The sequence below is a fragment of the Dendrobium catenatum genome, unplaced genomic scaffold, assembly GCF_001605985.2.
Source record: "Dendrobium catenatum unplaced genomic scaffold, ASM160598v2 fragScaff_scaffold_557, whole genome shotgun sequence".
NCBI lineage: Eukaryota > Viridiplantae > Streptophyta > Magnoliopsida > Asparagales > Orchidaceae > Dendrobium > Dendrobium catenatum.
Window position 1 is genome coordinate 187,974 of NW_021319019.1, and position 20,933 is coordinate 208,906.

General features: G+C 31.9%; 2 protein-coding genes across 2 annotated transcripts; one reads left to right on the top strand and one right to left on the bottom strand.

Moving 5' to 3' along the window:
- Positions 1-45: 45 nt before the first annotated feature.
- On the top strand, positions 46-981 carry LOC110102216. The gene has a single exon (XM_020830442.2). The coding sequence runs from the start codon at positions 310-312 to the stop codon at positions 877-879; it is 570 nt and encodes a 189-aa protein (XP_020686101.1). The 5' UTR covers positions 46-309; the 3' UTR covers positions 880-981.
- Positions 982-13,106: 12,125 nt separating this feature from the next.
- LOC110102208 (endonuclease 2) lies at positions 13,107-20,179 on the bottom strand. Its single transcript, XM_020830430.1, has 8 exons — positions 19,989-20,179; positions 19,691-19,862; positions 14,321-14,422; positions 14,082-14,221; positions 13,903-13,995; positions 13,738-13,805; positions 13,568-13,641; positions 13,107-13,480 (listed from the first exon to the last, which is right to left on the bottom strand). The coding sequence occupies exons 1-8, from the start codon at positions 20,106-20,108 to the stop codon at positions 13,356-13,358; spliced, it is 894 nt and encodes a 297-aa protein (XP_020686089.1). The 5' UTR covers positions 20,109-20,179; the 3' UTR covers positions 13,107-13,355.
- Positions 20,180-20,933: the final 754 nt, after the last annotated feature.

Genomic DNA, 20,933 nt, shown 5'->3' on the forward strand with positions numbered 1-20,933 from the left:
ATATATCTCACACGTGCATAAACTCTGTAGCTTCCTGCACAGCAAACGAAATCGATCATAGAGGGAATTTTCTCTATTTGCTCGCCTACAACTCCTGCAGCCGTTCCACCTTAACACCCCCATCGTGAACGGCCTAAATGGTTGGAGTTGCCCCTCTCCACGCTCATATTTATCTCTCCCCTCTTCTATTTCAAGGCATTCCAAACTCCCGTCCCTACCCACCTCTCTCTCCCTCTCTCTTTCTCCCCCATCCCTTCGTTTTCATCTTCTCATCTCCTCTCCTCTACTTCTACCAATTTTGCCTCCACAATGAATCCATCTCCGGAGATCAATGGCTTCGTCCGAACTTCACCAATTATGAAGCTCAATAAAGTCTCCACCACCACCATCACCTCCACCTCATCCACCTCCGTTTCTTCTGTCTCATATCGTCCGCCGGTCATAATCTACACACAATCCCCCAAAATCATCCACACACGGGCTTGTGATTTTATGGCCCTTGTCCAAAAGCTCACCGGCTTCTCCCGCTCTTCCAATGATGACATTAACGACAATCCAACCACATCTTCTTCTAACAATGATGATAGCATCCATCTGAACAAGAAAAGAAAGATCTCTGTTGAAAAGAAAAAGGAAGAATTAAGCGAACCATCATTGGATGACACACTGCAATTGACGCCGGAGCAACGACCCTCCGTTACGCCGGCGACAACCAACTTTGAGCTCAATCCGCCGCTGTCAGATGTACCGTTGTTCATGCAAGGGTTTACGACAGAGTTCTTCGACTTGCCCAATGCATTATACAAATACACCGAGCTGCCTGGAAGCTCTCCTTTGCCTAATATCAATGGTGCAACGCCAACATTCTCTGAGATATGATCCATCTTCTTAACTTTTTTCTTTCATTTTTTTTTTCTTTTTGGTGCTGATCGAGGGAAATAAGGATTTGTTAGAATTGATGGTAGTTTCAGAATAATAATGAATTGCTAATTTTTTTTTTGTTCTTGTTGTTGAATTCAATTCCTCGGTAAGATAAGTTTGAATCTTGCTGTCCTATATGCAAATCCAAAGAACACTAGGTATTCTTGCAAGAATGACGAAAATAAAAAGAATATTACATTACTAATTGAGAATAACCAGCTTATTTATTGCTTCATGTTCAGATCATCTCCAACCGAACAATATTATCTGATTTGCAGTAGACACTGGCAAATCGAACCGGCCTATTAATTTTAATATTTTGAATAGTGCGACTTCAATATTGAGATCACAATACTCACAATGCAGAGAAAAATACAAAATATGCACTACCAAAAAAGTGGGATTTTCGCAGCACTTGATAGCAGTGGTTTTAAAACTGCTTATATGTATATCTTTTCCCTGCAGTTTTAACCGCCACATGTAGTTGTGGGTTAAGTCGGTGCTATAGATTAATATAAACATCGGTTTTAACCACTGCTATAAACAAAGATATTTGTCATCCCCGTGCCCTAACCTCACCATTCGACTTTTTTGCTGCGTCCTCACCATTCGCTCGTCTACGTCGAATCCACCAACCCCAGATTCGCCGCCACCGAATCCCTGGTTGCTCTCCGTCGAATCAGCCGTTATCAACCCATTCTCATGCATGCTCTTCGTTGAATCTCCTATCTTGACCCTTCGCGTGGTTGAATCTTCGTCGATTGCCCATCCACGACCAAATCTGTTTTTACTAACGGCGATTCCATCACCGTAGCTGTCACCAAAGAATTCCCGGTAGCGATTCAGTTGCTCGGGTCCGTAGGTATTTTCTTCAAATTTTAATCAATGCATTTTTATCATTTGTCCTAATAGAGTCATTTTTATTTTTTCCCATCCTAGCTTCAACCAAGTCATTTACATACATATGATCCATATAATTTCTCACAACTGCTTGCCAAATTGGTTAGACATGCATATTGGTTGTGCACAGCTTTTACCACCTATATTTTATATAAAGTTAGTAGTTGGTCTTTTTGTTGGTCTAGCAATGAGAGGGATGGAGTTTAATGAGTGAAGAAAAAGTTTAGGTTTTAATTTGGCAAGCACTTGTGAGAATGAGTAACTTTGGTTTTAATTGTTGGCCCCGCTGAAAAACACTACAATACTAAAAATTTGTTTAGGTTTTAATTTTTATGGCGGTTCTAACCGACGCAAATATGTAACTTAATTAGCAACGGTTATAACCGCTGTTAAAACTAGCACATCCTTTATTCTATCACACCGATCCTAAAACCTCTGCGGAATGTCATTGCAGCGCATTGCAATCACAACAGAAATGTAGTGGTTTTAGCTAGAACCGCTGCAAAAGTAAAATGTGTCGGTTATAACTGTTGGAAAAAGTAAAAAATGTGCTGCGATAACTCTATTTTTTGATAGTGATGTTTTTTTTTTATGTTCTGATGGAGACTCGCCGCAACTCCATAGGCGAATGACATTCAGTTCGATTTGAAATGCCCTCAGACGAGAATGCTAGTTTTGAATTGATGTGATCAAATCTTACTTGATTGTTGCTTTTAACCTAGAATTGCATGTGAAGGAATTTGTGGCCTGTTTGTAAGATAATATGATGTTTTGTATATTAATTCCAGCTTATAGGTTCGAGTTTTGAGCCACACCTTTTAAGATTTATTGCACAAAATTTAAAAAAAAAAACAATTAATAAAAAGGATGGAATGGCATTGAAGTATTGATTAGCATTCTCAATCTAATTGTTTTCTTAATTGGATTGTGTAAAATGAGCTCAAATATCCTTTTATTTTGGAATTTATAACAAAAATCTCTTCAAAAATAAGAGGCCGTGTCTGAAGAGAACAAAAGTGAGGAAAACTAGTGATTATGGTGAGTTAGTAGAACACTCTAATATCTCTATTATAACTTGTCCTCATAGCATGAATTCTAAAATATGCCTCTTCTCCTCTTATATATAGGGCTAAATGGGCTACTGCTATAATAATAATAATAAAAAAGTAGCACATAATGTTACTAAATAAATTCACACCGACATATGGACCAACTGGATGATATAAATATGAACCCCTATATCTGGTGTGGTTCCCTCCCCTCAACCAAGTACCTGGGGTGAGTTTTCAGGAGTGTGTACTTTAGGTGAGTCTTCTAAACCTAATATAAAGGCTAAGTTTGTGAAGGAAACTCCTGAGGAATGAGAGGCGAGACCCTCTAGTGGAAGTGGCTTGACCATGGATGAGTTTAGTCAGTGACATTGTGTATATCGGGTTTATTATCACAATCTCACTCAGAGCTTCGAATTAATGAGCTGGGAATTGATGGTCGAACGGTTATTATTATTATTTTTTACTAATTTTTCTAAAAGTAACTATCTCCAATACACTAAAGGACACTATCACTACATTTCAATGTATTTTAAAGCAAAACATTATAACTGCTTTAAACAAATATCTCTCTCTCGATATGTCATGCCTATGATACACGTACTCTGCTCTTTCACTCATTTAAACTATTTGGATAATACCATTGCACTTTTGTAAATATGGAGTGAGTTACAATACAACTCAATTTGTATGTCTTCTTTTAAATTACAATAATACAAGACATTTTGAATGATATGCATGCTCATCACAAAACACAATGTAAACCTATCTAAAATTAATTTATTTTGAAAATGATCATCAATGTTTTGTATATCTATGCATGACACACACATCATATATTTATCATTCTTGTAAATGATACAAAAGTCATAAGAGATTTTGTCTAAAATAATACCAAAAATATATACTTTCTTATCCATTTTCTTTTTTATAACCTTTTTCATTTCACTCGCATGGGTATAATACTTCCTAGCTAGTATCATAAGGGAGTGTACTATATCAATCGATTATGCACATGAGAGCATTTATTCTAAATAACTTTATTGGCATGATCTCTATCATTTCATATTGTTTCATAATGAATAATACATGACTTGTGCTAAATTATATAAGTTTATGTCATCAAGCTTAATATGATCAATTGCATTTAATAGAGATAATACATAAGCAATTTACAATAATGATGAGAAATTAAATGCATTACGAAGAAGCAAGATTATTATTTCTATATAATTTTTTCATATCATGCAAGATGAATTATCATGTTGAATACCAAACTTCAATATGACCATTCATTGAAAAAAAAAAGAGATAAATAATGTTGAATTTGTTTTGCAATAATAATTAGTTTAGAAGTGTCAATGCAATCAGATTGGAGATAGCAATATTATTACTTTAAGAATAGGATCATGAGCACTCACTTTAAATATCTTTTTCCCCTTTTTGATCATTACTTTGACACCGCTATTTAAGAACCTATAATTATATATAATTTTTTAAAATTTCATTCACTTCTTCATTTTATTTTCATTTAAGAGTATACTTAATGATTTAAATTTTGTTTTTTACTATTTAAAGCAAACAACCATTTTTGTGCTCTTAGAAGTAGATTAATTAGCTTTCTTCTTAGGTGGGACACAAGAAATTGAAAGGCCATATCTAGTAGTAGACCTTTGGATTTAAAACGGGAAAGTAACATATTTGGATGTTTGACCTTTGGTTTTAAATTCATATGATGATTTCTTATAATTTTCAAGAAGTGAGGCATTAAGCAACATCCTTAATTACAGCCATGGTGATCTTAAATATCTATCTCATTTTTTATGTCATTTGTAAGTCCAACTATAACTTATTAGCTAGTTTCCCATTTTGATTTAATGAATTTGTAATAGCTACTAGATCCTTAAATGTGTTTATGTAGCTTACTACCTACATATTCCATTGGAAAAAGGACACCAACTACTCATGCAATTTCTTTCATGGCTCCTATAACTACTTAGCCCTCATCATTTCTTTCATCTCTACCTTAAAGAAGTATCTACATAGTCTTAACTCTTTTATTAAGGTGCTATTTCAAAAGATTTTAGCATGGCCTATTAATTTTATATAATCAAAAGTTGCTCTTTGATTATCATCCTTTTGACACCAATAAAAAATTTACCCATTTGAGTGAGAGAGTCTAGAAACCTATTAGGGTCATGCACACCATCATAGGTTGGGCCTTCTACCTTAACCTTTTATGTGGTTTTTATACATGGCCTTGAAACCTATGATTCCAAATTTTCTTATCGTTCCTAAGGGATTCTCTAATAGCTAGATAGTCATTCATAGGTTTATCTACAATCTTTTTAATTATAGGTTCAGTTGTAGCTAGGATTTGGGCGCGCAAGAGTTTTAACATGTAACCTAGTGTTTAGGGTTTGCATGTGGATAATCATATCTTATAATTTTTGGATGGGTTCTTTATCATATCATGCAACCTCTTCTACCTTTTCTACCCTTATAAACAAAATTTTCACTTGAATTTTTTTTTTTGAAAAATAAAAAATCAATTTCATTATAGTCACCACATATTAGTAGAATTGGTTATAAGAAACAACTTTCTAATAAAAAATTTTATGAAAATCAACAAGAAAATAGCACTACGATAAAAGTGTGGTTGCAATCTAAAAAATAAAAGCAGTTAGAAAACTACACCAAATAATACCTCAAACTCGTTTATACCCCTAATAGGCTAATTATCTATTTGTGTTATAATTTGAGTTTGTTACATTCCATTAAATAACCTTATTTTTTGTGGGTTTTTTTAGGAGTTCAAAAGAACAAATTTCCTATTAGTACTCCTTGTGATATATTATATGTTCATACAACATATGATAATGTACAATGATTCATGTATGCATAAGAATTAATTATGAACATAATTAGCATATTTGTTGCCCTAATAAGGTATGCTAAGAATGAGATTATTCATTATTATGGAATAATAAATGTTTGAAGTTTGAGCGGTTCTTATTAATTTATTAGAGTTACTGCTACTAAATTCTTTGGCCCCTTAGTAGTGAAACTGCCTGGAAATTAAGCTTCACCTATCGACTTTTGAGATATCATGAGTCATGCCTTGTTATTCCTTTCATTTTTCCAGTCCAACCGTAGTCGTCTTTTCAACTGGCTTATTTTTTAAAATATTTAAAATTTAAAATCTGATTTAGAAAAAATATATTCGAAACTAACGAATGAATATATGTGAATAAATTTGAATTATCGAAGAAAATCAAATAAATTTTAAAAAAAAATAAAATAAAAAATGCACTCTAAATAAGGTTAAATAAATTTTAAATTTATTAAGAAATCTTCTATTTTATTTAAAATTTCAGTTTTTAAATGTGTTTTTCTAAAAAATAAAAATCAGAATTTTATAACTTTAAGTAGATAAAAAAATTCAAAATTTTGACTTTTCCCATAGGCTATTTATGTGGCACCCAAAAGGCCCAAATTGCCCTCTTTGACCGTTTTAATTTTTTCTTACTTTTTTTTAAATAAAAAATTTTGTTCCTCTTTCACCATCCCTACTTACCAACTTTAAATCCTCTTACCTCCTAAATTAAACACCACAAGAAACTCCCATATCCTCTATTATGTTCCTTTTGTAATTATATAATAACGCCCCTCCACCCCCCTCAAACTACAACACCAAAACTTTCTTCTCCCCCTATAAGCAACCTCTTCTCTCACTTTGTCTCTCACTCTCTCATGGGAGAGGAGCTATATGTGATACTCAGCTCACCCTAGCCATCAAAGGCGGCGGTTTCTCAGCTACCCAGTACAGCCATCGCCGTGAAATGACAAAGCCTCCGATGAGATCCACCTGTGTTTTCCTCCCTTTCTGAAGAAAGAAGATGATGAAGACAAAGATAGGGAGAGTCGGCTCTCTCGTGTTAAATAAGAAGAAGATAGGGAACATAAGTCAAAATCAATGGAGTTGAAAAACTTAGAGTGAATAAATCAAATAACAAAAAAGAAGACAAGGAAAATACATAGAAAATCACATTACAAATTGAGAATAACCGACTGATCTATTGAATCATGGTCAGGCAATCTCCAACCTAATGACATTCTCTGATTTGCACTTGGTGCGAGCGTTTAACCAAAAGGCAACTCAGACAGTGCGAGTGTCTAACCAAAAGGCAACGTAAACACTATTTTCATATTTTGAATAGTGCGACGACAATATTGAGGTCGTATTGCTCACAGCAGAGAGAAAACATAAAATGCATTTTTATTTGCAATCGGGTGAAGACTCGCGACAACTGCAAATAGGCGATAGACGAATAACATCATGTTCGATTATAAATGCCCTCAGACGAGAAGGCTAGTTCTGGATTGATGTGGTCAAATCTTACTTGATTGTTAATTTTTACCTAGAATTGCATGAGAAGGAATTTGTGGCCTGTTTGTAAAATAAGAGGATGGTTTGTATTCTAATTCAAGATTATAGGTCCGAGTTTTGTGCCACACCTTTTAAGATTTAATGCTCAAAATTTAAGAAAAGAATTAATAAAATGGGAAGTATTGATTAACATTCTAAATCTAATTGTTTTCTTAACTGGACTGTGTAAAATGAGCTCAAATATCCATTTATTTTGGAATTTGTAATAAAATCTCCTCAAAATTAAGAGGCTGGGTCCGATATTGTTTAGAAAAACTTGTTTGGGAGCTGTGATGAGAATTTCTTGATATTTGTGTAATAGTTCTATTATAATTATTTCATAGTATAAGATGGCATTTTAATTTATTTTTGTCCAAAAGATAAAAGTGCATTGTCTTATATTTTTATTTAAATGTCTTTCTATTTCGATAATTTGTTTTGTATTTTTTATAATAAAATATATTTAAAAAGCTTCTGATATATTTATTAGTTTTGCAACAAAGGAAAATTGGGGTCCAAATTTATTTGTGAACGATAATCGAGCTTACTAATAGGTTATTGGCGTATTAGTGCTAGAGAACAAATGTGAGAGAAGCTAATGATTATGGTGAGTTAGTAGAATGCTCTAATATCTCTATTATAAGTTATCCTCACAGCATGAATTCTAAAATATGCTTCTTCTCCTCTTTTATATAGGGCTAAATGGGCTACATGAGAGGTTACTGCTATAATAAAAAATAAAAAAATAGCACATAATGTGACTAAATAAATTGACACTGGCACATGGACTAACTAGATGATATAAGCATGAACCCCTATATCTGGTGTGGTTCTCTCCCCTCAAACAAGTACTTCGGGCGAGTTTTCATTAGCATGTACTTTAAGCAAGTTTTTCGGATCTAGTATGTAGGATGAGTTTGTGAAGGAAACCACATAGGAATGAGAGGCAAGTCCCTCTAGTGGAAGTGGCTTGAGCCATGGATGAGTTCAATTAGTGACATTGTGCCTATTAGGTTTATTATCACAATCTAACTCAGAGCTTCAAATTAATGAGGCAGGAATTGATGTTCGAACAATTATTTAAATTTTGTCAACTAAAATTTTTAAAAGTAACTATCTCCAATATACTGAAAGAGTCACTATCACTATATTTCAATGTATTTTAAATCAAAACACTATAACTGATTCAAACAAATATATTTCTCTTGAAGTTTCACGCCTACAATAGGCGTTTCCTCCTCTTTCACTTATTTAAACTATTTGGATAACACCTATGTACTTTTGTAAATATGGAGTAAGTTATAATACAACTTAGTTCCTATGTCTTCTTCTAAATTACAATAGTACAAGACACTTTGAATGATATGCACGCTCACCACAATACATAAAGTAAATCTATTTGAAATTAATTTATTTTGAAAATGATCATCAATGTTATGTATATTTATACATGACACATATCATATGTTTATCATTCTCAAAAAATATTTGTCCTTCTCCATTTTTTTCATAACCTTTTTCATTTTACTCACTTGGGTACATTGCTTCCCCAACCAGTATCATAAGGGAGTGTACTCTATTAATCAATTATGCGCATGCAAGCAATTATACATAATAACTTTATTGGCATGATCTCTATCATTTCATATTTTTTCATAATAAACAATATATTACTTGTGCTAATTTATATAAGTTTATATCATCAAGCTCAATATGATCAATTGCATTTAATAGAGATAATACATAAGTAATTTACAATGCTGATAAGCAATTAAATGCATTTAAAAGATGCAATATTATTATTTATATATAACAATTTCATATCATGCAATTATATTCATGCAGGATTATTTAGGAGCTGCCATGAGAAATGCATGATATTTATGTAATAGTTTTATTATAATTATTTCATATTATAAAATGGCATTTAAATTTATTTTTGTCCAAAGATAAAAGTGCATTGTCATGTATTTTTATTTAAATGTCTGTCTATTTCGATCATTTTTTTTGCATTTTTGACAATAAAATATATTAAAAAGCTTATGATATATATAGTTATTTTTTCATATTTTTTCCTTTGGCAACAAAGGAAATGTGGGGTCCAAATTTATTCATGAATGATAATTGATCTTACTAATAGGTCATCGGTGTGTTAGAGTTATAGAACAAAAGTGAGGGAAGCTAGTGATTATGGTGAGTTAGTATAACGCTCTAATATCTCTATTATAAGTTGTCCTCACGGCATGAATTCTAAAATATGCCTCTTCTCCTCTTATATATAGGGCTAAATGGGCTACATGAGAGGCTACTACTATAATAAAAAGAAAATAAATAGAACATAATGTGACTAAATAAATTGACACCGACATGTGGATTAGCTGGATGATATAAACATGAACCCCTATATCTTGTGTGGTTCCCTCCCCTCAAGAAAGTACTTGGGGCGAGTTTTTAGGAGTGTGTACTTTATGCGAGTCTTCGGGACCTAGTATATAGGTTGAGTTTGTGAAGGAAACTCCTTAGGAATTAGAGGTGAGTCCCTCTAGTGGAAGTGGCTTGTGCCATGGATTAGTTTAGTCAATGGCATTGTGTTTATCGAGATTATTGTCACAATCTCACTCAGAGCTTCAAATTAATGAGGCTGGAATTAACGGTCGAACGATTATTTAAATTTTTGTGTACTAAAATTTTTAAAACTAACTATCTTCAATACACTGAACGACACTATTACTAAATTTCAATGTATTTTATAGCAAAACACTAACTGTTTTCAACAAATATCTTCCTCTCAAAGTGTCATGCCTACAATACACGTTCTCTCCTTTTTAACTCTTTTAAACTATTTTGATAATAAGAGTGTAATTTTGTAAATATGGAGTGAGTTACAATACAATTTAGTTTGTATGTCTTCTTCTAAATTACAATAATACAAGTCATTTTAAATGATATGCATGCTCACCACAAAACATAAAGTAAATCTATCTGAATTTAATTTATTTTTAAAATGATCAGTGTATATCTATACACGACACACATATCATATATTTATCATTCTTGTAAAAAATACAAAAGTCATAAGAGATATCATCTAAAAGAATTAAAAAAAATATATACATCATTCTCCATTTTCTTTATTCATTTCACTCGCGTGGGTATATTACTTCCCAGTCAGTATCATAAGAGAATATACTATATAAATCAATTATGCACGTGCACGAATTTATACTTAATAACTTTATTGGCATTATTTCTATCATTTCATATTATTTCATAATGAATTATTTATGACTTGTGCTAAATTATATAAGTTTATGTCATCAAGCTCAATATGATCAATTACATTTAATAGAGATAATACATAAGCAATTTATAATAATGATAAGCAATTAAATGCATTTAAAAGAAGCAAGACTAGTATTTCTATATAATCAATTCATATCATGCAAGATAAATTATCATGTTGAATACCAAACTTAAATATGACCATTCATTGAAAAAAAAAAGATAAATAATATGGATTTTTTTTGCAATAATCATTAGTTTAGAAGTGTCAAGCAATCAGATTGGAGATAACAACATTATTACTATAATAATAGGATCACGAGTAATCACTTTGATTTAAATAGCTTTTGCCCCCTTTTGATCATTACTCCGACACCACTATTTAAGCACCTATAGTTTATAATTTTGTAAGATTTCCTTCACTTCTTCATCTTTTTTTTTTTTTCATTTCAAAGTATAATTCATGCTTTAAATTTATTTTTCATGTATCCTTTTGTGTGGTAATTAAAGCAAACAACCATTTTTGTGCTCTTTGAAGTAGATTCATTAGTTTTCTTCATAAGTGGGACACTGGAAGTTGAAAGGCCACATTTTTCAGTAAACCTTTGGATTTAAAATGGGAAAGTTAGGTATGTGGATGATTGACCTTTGGTTTTAAATTCATATGACGATTTCTTATACTTTTCAAGGAGTAAGGAATTAAGCAACATTCTTATAGGCACGACTATCATATAATTGCAAAAAATAAAGTGCGAAAAATAATCAGAATGAACACACCAGAATTTATAGTGGTTCAGTCAACCTAACCTACGTCCACTCCTTAGAGACTCTCTCTTGCACTAAATAATAGTGACTCTCTTTTTGCTCTCACGACAAGGGGGTGAAGCCTGTATAGATGATGTTTCACCACGCTGGTGCTATAGAGAATCGTGACTCTTTTACAGGCAGAGAACCTCAAATCTATTCTCACTCTCTAGGTGATGCTCAAAGAACTGCAACTCTATTTTCACCCTCCAGAAAATGGTCAGAAAATTACAACTCTATTTTCACCCTTTAGGTTATGGTAAAAAAACTACAATCTTTGTTGAAGAGCTTCTTCTTCGGAGCCACAGAAATTCCAGGCAGATGCTTGTAGATATTAGGCAAGATTCTTATTTGGAGCAACCTTGTGAATCCCCTCACAAGTTCTCCCTCATAAAATCTCCCTATCTTCTCTCACAAAGCTCTCCTTCTTCTCTCCCTCAAGACTCTCTCGATCTCCTAAATTTTCAACTACCAAAGATTTTTTAATTAGAAAATCTTAAGTAGTGAGCTTCAAGAAATCCTAATTTTCAAGTGTTCCATCTTCCATTCGTACAGTACTATACGTATATCGTATTGTATGAATATTTTAATTCAGACTCATCCAGTGAGGTCGTGCAGATGAAATGTTCAACCTTTATAACATTTTGTTCAGTATGATCAAAATATCGTACTGTACAAACCGTAGAAATTTTTTTTGTTCATTTGGGATGACCCTTGGGACGACCAACTTTGTACATTATCGATTGTCAAGCACTGTGGGCATTGTACAATATGATAAGTACAAAAATCAAGGATTTCATTCGATACGATCTCTAAGATGATCAATTTTGTACACATTCAATTGTATTGTACCAGCTATATCGTACAGTACGATCGATTACAATGATTAGATTGCTTGATATCTAGAGATTAATTAAGAAAGATTTTAATTATGGAATATACTACGAACCAAATTGTACTATACAATCATCACATAACTAGTATTTTTCTTAACCTCTGACGGCTAGGGTTTTGACAAACACACTCATTTTTCACTCATCTAATTATATCTTTTAAGTTTCCATAATAATATTAAAAAATTTAGTAAGCCCAAAAACTCGTTGATTTCTTAAGCATTTCCACACTTTTATTTGAATATTATCATGTCCTCTTGCTTTTCAACACTTCATTTTTTTTGAAGTCTCTCCAACTTTAATTTTATTAATACGATGTTAAAAATATAAATTTCTAGTTTCATTTAGAGTGTTAAGGTCATTAAAGTCAATCATATTCTCATAACCTTCATTAAAAAGTTTATTAAAATATCTCATTCACCTATGTTGCGCATCATCTTTTATGAAAATCACTTTTTGATCTCTAGCTAGATGTTATCTCAATATCATGGATTGCGTAGAAATTTCTTAATAAGATTATTATAAAAATCTCTAGATGTTCATTTAACAAGTTAGATCGATGGTAGAAACTACTTGAAAGTTATCTTAAATAGAATCTTGAACCCTCCATACAACAACAACAACAACATCAAGCCTTTATCCCACTACGTGGGGCATAAATAAATAACATTTTGCTTTAACATTTTTTACAAACAAAATTAAGAGAAATTATTCAATTTCAATTTGAGAGTTTCTTCCTCTATCATCCACAAAAAGTTTTGTATTAGTATAATCATATAACAATGTATGAACTCTCTTCCATTATTCTTTTGCATTAGTAAGGATGTATAATCATAGTAAGCTTGCAAATTTTTTGCATTGATATATATATCAATCCTTCAAATCAATTATCATTTAGTACAATGAGCATGAACTACACCAAGCTAACAACAAGTTTAATCACTTCTAAACAAATAAAACATTAATTTCTACAACACTAATAATATAATTAAAAATGAGTACTAATTGCCTTTAAATGAATGAGAATAATGTCCTTTTAGCATTGGCCTTATTGAGATTATCAACAACCCATTCATCTTAGTAACTCTGGATTTGTTGGCTGTTCTCACTGTCAAATATTCGGTTAAGTATCAAAGCAAGCCTCAAACCTGCTTGTGCTATTCTCTTTTTAACTGTTGGAAGTCGGGTGAAGAAATAGTCATCTGTGAACCAAAACATAATGTTAAAACCAAACTAACAAGCTAGCTTTACCTTCTATTGTCCTTTATGTGGATTTTTCTATAGTTTACCTTCTAATGTTGAATTTTGTTCAGCATCCTTATAAGCGTAATCACAAGCCAGCTTTATACTTTCTTCTGCATAGCTGAAAAAAGGGAAAAATTGCAATGGGATTCAATTAAGTGAAAAACTAATGGTGAATGCAATGTGATGCAATAAGCCATGGATGTTCTAATCTTACTCATTTGCGCAAGTAGCTCTTTTATTCTGGCAGTTCTGCCAATTATCAACGTCTTCTGCCCATCCACCCTACAGTAGAATTCCACAGAAATTTAAGTTTATGGAGCTTAAACAAATAAATGGCTTACTGAAATTAAGTTCAGAGGAACTAATAAATCAAACTTACTGTTATGTTTAATTTAATGCCCTCAACCATGGTATCAAGATCATTGTCATAATAGTCGCGCATTGCTGTTTCTATTATGCTGGAATCCCATACCTTAGCCAAAATTTTGATAAAAGTTTTAACACAGAACATTTACAAGGAAATCAAAATATAATTATATGAAGAAATATTTAACATACATGATGGAGGTTCGTCTTCCTTCTGTACCAGTGGACTATAATGGTGTTTCCACCTTCATCATCTTGAAATCCCACATGAAGAGGTTGGTGGATGTCCCCAACGAAATGCGCGAGGAACATTAGGCTTTCAGTTAAATTATCTGATTTGTATTATATGAGAAGGTTGAGATCATTTAGAAAAAGAAAGTATTGTAAGTAAATCAAGATTGAAGATTGAATGCTAGACTTAGTGATTTTACATTGATTTGATGGATTTCCATAACCGTAGAGCTGGTTTGTGTAATTATTGATAGCTCCAGCCACACACATTCCTGCTTCTCCATGGGAATTATGGCAATCCCCTGCATCAGTAATTTATTTTAGAATCGTTCTACCAATACAGTTAAATTATTAGGCTCATTGACATTTAACTTAATAAAATATCTTTTAATTCATGAGTAATAATAAATTCTTCATATGAATCCACTCCAAAAGTAAGTTGAAAGAAAAACATAATGTTTAAAGCTAATTAATATGGATATACAATACATTATTTTTTTAGAATCATCAATAAATGTCATAAGACAAAAGAGCATCTTATTTAAATAAAAATTTATTTGAGAAGTGTTAATGGCAACAACATTTGACTCATAGTTTATCATAAGGTGTGGTTTGAATTCATTTATCTTGCAAGTACTTGAATTCATTTTATTTGCTTTTCTATTAATAAATATATCTAAATTAATCACTCTTATGGTGACGGATTATAATGCCCGAGTGATATATAAATAGTTGGTGGTGTGACAAAAAAATTATTAAATAATTTGAAAGCTATAATCTATTTAAAAGGACTAAGTAATCTCCTTTTGAGTAGTATTTTAATGCTCCTTACCCACAATTCTTTGAGACTTTTAACTTATTAGCTTCTCCTAAGGAAGGTTAATGATCTAGAGAATGATTGCTACTTCATTGTATTGAACATTGGAGGTATGAATATAGGATTTGATATATTTGAATTCGGTCGACAAATTGAATTATTTCAACATGTATATATAGGATGGACTTGATTATAATCTTGTACTAAATTCTTTTTTATATTAGTTAACGCACAAATAGGAGATTGATTTTGAATTGAAAAAGAAATCTCATAGAATCAAAATATAATATCATATTTTAAAACTTCTTTGTTTGAGGAATTGAAGTCGTCGTTTGTGATCCACTAAAAGGATAAATCATCTCCAATATCAAGTAAAATTGATTCTTATCAATCTATGTAATTGTATATAGAACATCTATGAGATCATCAAGAGTAATACTTCTTAGAGCTATCAATCCTTTAATTCATTACTAATAAATGTTCAATCAACTTTATAGACATCATTTCATTCTCCATCATACAACACAATAATACTTATGCTTGATTCACATATAGAAAAAAATGCTCTATATATAAATATAAGTAAGATTAATATTTATTTCGAACAAGCTTTTAACTAAGTTCACAAAAGGTCAAACCTTCATTACAGTGCGCAAATTTTATTTGAACTAGTATTAAAATAGATTACAACTATATTCAAATCAATTTTGATCAATGATAAAAAAGACTAAACTATTAGTCAAATTAGGTTTGAACCTTCTTTGAACCAAATTTAAGAATATTCAAATAAGTTTCAAATAAGCTTTGAACTAAATTTGAATAAGGTATGTACATATTTTAATTCTTTGTCAAACCTTATTTCAATATATTTTCAATTCTAATTTCCTATTTACATCAAAATGAACTCAATTTTTATAGATACGCACTTGTTAATAATTAAAAATTAGTCACAAGCTCATATGTTTAAATAATAAAAATAATCACCCGTAGATGTCAAAGTCCGATTCAACTATTTTATCAACACTTTATCACCACCATCATGATTTTCTTACCATGTTATAGAAAAATATCTCATAGTAAAATGATGGAAGAAATCTCTCAATGAGAGAATAAGGAAATAAAATAATGTTTACTGAGGAGCTAAAAATATTGTTTCTCCATTTTAAGTAGGGTATAATTTGATATTGATATATACTTGGTATACTTTAAGTGTATTTTAATCCATAGATAATTTTAAGGGGGATGTTAGTCAAAACAAGAACATTATAAGGGATAAAAATTCATATTTTCTTGCTAATTAGGAAAAAAGGAAGTGACGATAGTTGGCATATTATATTGTGATAATCTCACCAAAGGGAAATAATCTTATTCTTAACAAAATGTCAAAATGAAATATGAGTAGATTATACATGGAATAGGTTGGGCTACTTATTCGAGTCAATCTATAATTGAGTTTGGGCTATATTTTTTATCTAATACTTGAAGTTGACATAACCTTACCAACTAAATTTCATTTTGCAATCAAAATTAGATATAAATGCATTCATATGATCTTATCATTTATGATCAATTTTATGTGCATATCGATTGGATGGACAACCCTATAAAAATATGGGCTTGAAAAGATCATTACATTCTATTTATTAGGCCAAAAAACAAGTGAACCCACAAAAATAGTTTTCACTAAATATTTGTGTACGAACTATAGAATGTGCTCCTCTCATTAAAATCTTGAAAATGGTTGTTTCCTTAAACATATGAATGTGCTCCTCTCATTCATGCCTCTATGTTTTAAGATTTTCCTCCTCCCTCTTTTAATGATGGTTCCCTTACCTCCTTTCACACTATCTACTTCTTGTTACTAATCTCTTTTTCTCTCCTTCTCCTTTGAGCTCTGATTGAGAGCTTTATGTTGCACTCCTACTTATATTTGCTTGCTTTCCCTCATTATTAAACAACAAAAATCACTTAAATTAATCTCCCACCCCTTCTTCGTGGAATCTTCTCTTACTAATCCCTCTTTCTTTTCCTCCAACTACTTGTTCTTCTATTTGATCATAGGGAGCGAAGATGATTTCTCCTAACCAAAATATGTTGATTTTGTATTCCCTTAAACTTACATACAATAAAAAAATATTCTTAATTAGAAAGGTTTTCATAATCCCCACGTCATTACTCAAGTGATTTATCTATCCTTTTTTGAAAACCTTTAAGAGGAAGTTTGCTTCTCATTGGATGAGCTCTCTATATTTTGATATATCGATGGGTTACATGTATTCATAGGCATGGCTACACATGTTTTTGAAATTGTATTATAAAATATTGCTAAATCTTTCTGAACACTCCAACAATATTCTCAACACATGGGTGTCCTCTTTTGTTAAGAATAGATTTATTTTTAAGATTTTTTTTTAACATTTTGAAAATATTTTAAGATCTTATCTTGAATTTCTATGCTGTTATGTTTAGGGGACTCAAGTACAATACCGAGCTCAAACTCTAGCTCAAACTCGAGTCGAGCTAGAAAGCTGACTCGTGACACTGAAATGGGCTTGTCGAGCTGCTCGACAAGCCCACCGTGAGAACTCACGAGCCTCCAACGTCTTCCGCAATGACCATGTCCGCGGTCCCATTATTTTTCACACGCAGTCTGTGACGGACCGTCCATCCCATCCTTCCCGCGCTCATCCCAAGGGCACGCAGCAAGAGGCACGCGCAGACGCGACCGCCTCGAGCCATGCGAGTGCCTCGAGCACTGTGACACCATCCGCCTCGAATTCGAGAAGGAATACAATATGTGTACACTCGCAGTTCGAACAGTTCTCATCCTGAATTCTCAAAGAATAATTTCTCCTAAATCAAATAAATTCAAGAAAATCTTCTCAAAACATACCAATCTGAAAATAATTAAGGTTTTTAATTTGCCAAAGTTATTTGATTTTCTATGGATGCATGAGGATGATCTATCATTGATGTATCTGCAAATCAAAGAAGGATGTCCTCATAACTTTAATAAACATATTGAAATCACTTATTCCACAATCTCCTCCCCCTTTAAACATTAAAATTGAATATATTTGACATTCCCCTAACTTGTTTATAAACTATTAAGAGATTATTACATATTCGAAGCTATATGCTTACTAATCTTTCATTCAATATTCTTTTAAAAAATAACCAAACGGATATAATATTGTTCACAAATGTCAAAAATACATTTTTTTATTATAAATAATAGAGTGGTTGGATCTTATCTAAGCAGAGCCGTAGACGCAACATGAATGCTTTTGCCCTCTGATAGCACAGTTCAACAAAGTACAAAGGAGAAGTAAAGCAGCTGTGCTTTTTTTTGTTGGGACATAATTTTAAATAAACTCATACATACATCATTTATACGTAAGCTTAAAATTCAAAATCACTTGAGTTTCATTTTGGATAATTAACTTTTTTTATTGTTTTCTTTTTTATATACAAATTTCTAATTTAAGAAGTTTTTATATTAAAAAAATGTTTTAGAAAGCATAAAAAAGCTGCCCCAAATGAAGCATTGGTTGGTAGACAAAGCCGCCAACCAGCAGATCAAGATGAGCTGCATAATACAGTTGCGCTTGTGTGCTTCCTATCAAATTATTCTTTATTTAATTTTTTTTTAAAAAAGTTGACTTTAGGTGAATTAATTAATTAGGAAAAATTTTAATTTTTGTCCAAAAAAGGAAAAATTAAATCTAAAATTCCAATGTAAGAGGAAAGCTCTATTTGGAATGGGCTTATCTTGAAATTAAATATATTTTATTTTTTAACGAAATAAAAAATATTTTTATTCAAATCAAAATATATAAATGGGATCAGTTCATAGTCATCTAATTAATTTAATATATAATGTAATTTATTTATTGTGTACTTTTGTAAGTATAGTACTCTAATCTTAATAAATAAATAAAAAAGTTTAAACTATTTATTTTCTTATTATTCTAAGATTTTAAGAAATTTTAAATATTTAAGAGACAAAAAAATAGAATGTATATTAAATTAAAGTTTAACAAAGATGGAGTTCAATTTTAAAACGAGATTATCATTTTTTAGTTCTTTAATATATTTAATATAATTTAAAATAATATTTTTTATTATTTATTTCTTTTTCATATCTTATACTTGGAATAATTTAAAAAGGACTTCTAATTAAAAAAATTTTAGTATAACAAATATTTGAAAAAATAAATTAAATAATTATGGCATTATTTTAAATTTATTTAATAATCTAAAATTAAAACGTGTCGCAGTTCTTAAACGTTGAGTCTTTGGAAATTTGATAAATATTAATTATTAATCAATCATTAAAAAAGTAGGATTAAAACAATAGCTTAAGCATTTTTTAATAAATTTTTGAGAAATATTTATGGAACTTAAGACTTTTTTAAAAAAATTGTCAAAATGTTAAAATTAACGGTTATTTATGAAAAAGTATGATTCTGCGATAGAAAAATTTATCAAAATTTTAATTTGAGCTATAGCTTTAATGGAAAACAATTAACAAAAAATAAAAAAATTAAATAGAAATTTGAAATATACTTTTTAATACTTTGAAATATGTAAAAAATAATAAAAAAAGTAAGATATTTATAAATAATCAGTAAAATAAATTTATAAAAAAAATTTACATGTCAAAATTTTAAGCTTAGTCTCACAAAAATTTATAAGAGTATTCTGAAAAAAGAAAAAAAATTGGGAAAAGAAAAGAGACAAAGAGACATACTTGAATACTTGTAGTTGCAGACTCCTGGAGTGTTGATATAGTGAAGGGGACTAGACCATCGATACCGGAAACGAACCGTGTCAGCCCACGGGCAAATCGTCGAAAGTTCACCGCCGGCCGTCTCCGGCAAGAGATCCACAACCGCCTTCAACGTCTTCTCCGTCAAGTAGGGCTATATTCACCAACACATCCATTTTTCAAATTCACAGTGAGATCGGTGTAAAATAATTTACATAAGGCTGAAAGGAAATAGGAAACAGAGATCAAAGTGATGGGGGAGGCCAATTGATTCTGTTACCTCTGCTATTTTGCAGGCCATGATATGCCCCTCCTTGCCCCATGCATCTCCGAATGGGGCTTTAGCAATTAGAACTGAGAGGAGGAAGAAGACAGGAAGACGCAATGAGAGAAACTCCATGAATTGGCTTTCTGCTCCCTTGCTCCCCCAATTTCTTGGGTTCCTTTTCGTTCTCTCTTCTCTATTCCTCTTTTATGTGATATAAAAACCCATTTAATTATTAAGGGTAAGCCCGTCTTTCAGCTCAAAAAAATATGGTCCAGTTATTGCCTTCTCGCTACAGCTAATACTTAATAATGATGTGCTAATAATTATGTCCCATAATCGCTCAAACTTTGACTTGATATGCCTCGTTTAAAATTACTTTTATTTTATAATTTAACAATGACCGAGATTGGAAAGATCGTAGTCGGACGATGGAGGTCGAAAGGACGATAGTCAGCGGGCGATGGAGTTCTGAAAGACCGTTTTATAGCGATGAAAGCCGGAAGTACCGTAGTCAGTGGGCGACTGAGGTCAGAAAGATCGTTGTCTGACGACGGGGTTCGGAAGGACGGTAGTCGGCGGGTGATAGTGGTTAGAAAGACCATTGTCTGCGACAGAGGTCGGGAGGACCATAGTCGGCGAGCAACAAAGATCGAAAAGACTGTTGTCGGTTGGAAGTTCAACAAGAATTGGAAGCCGGGTGGAAGTTCGACGTTAGTTGGTGTGGCCAAACAAAAGTTGGTTTGGCGGAAGTTCGACATCAGTCGGTGGATGCGTGGAAGTCTGATATATGTCCGTGGGTGGGAGGAAGTTCGGCGTCAGTCGGTGGCCTGACAAAAGTCTGACGACAGTCGGTGGCCAAGCGAAAGTCTAGCGGTGGTCGAGGAGTCAGGTGGCAAGAAAACTCTAGTTTCTAGCTCTTCTTTCTTCTCTTCTTTCTTTTCCTTGCTTCCTAGCTTG

Coding starts and splice junctions, on each gene's coding strand:
- LOC110102216 (XM_020830442.2), top strand. CDS start 310: ATGAATCCATCTCCGGAGATCAATGGCTTCGTCCGAACTTCACCAATT.
- LOC110102208 (XM_020830430.1), bottom strand. CDS start 20,108: ATGGAGTTTCTCTCATTGCGTCTTCCTGTCTTCTTCCTCCTCTCAGTT. Junction 14,222..14,320: donor TGGAAATCCATCAAATCAAT/GTAAAATCACTA, acceptor AATACAAATCAG/ATAATTTAACTGAAAGCCTA. Junction 13,642..13,737: donor AGAGCTACTTGCGCAAATGA/GTAAGATTAGAA, acceptor CCCTTTTTTCAG/CTATGCAGAAGAAAGTATAA.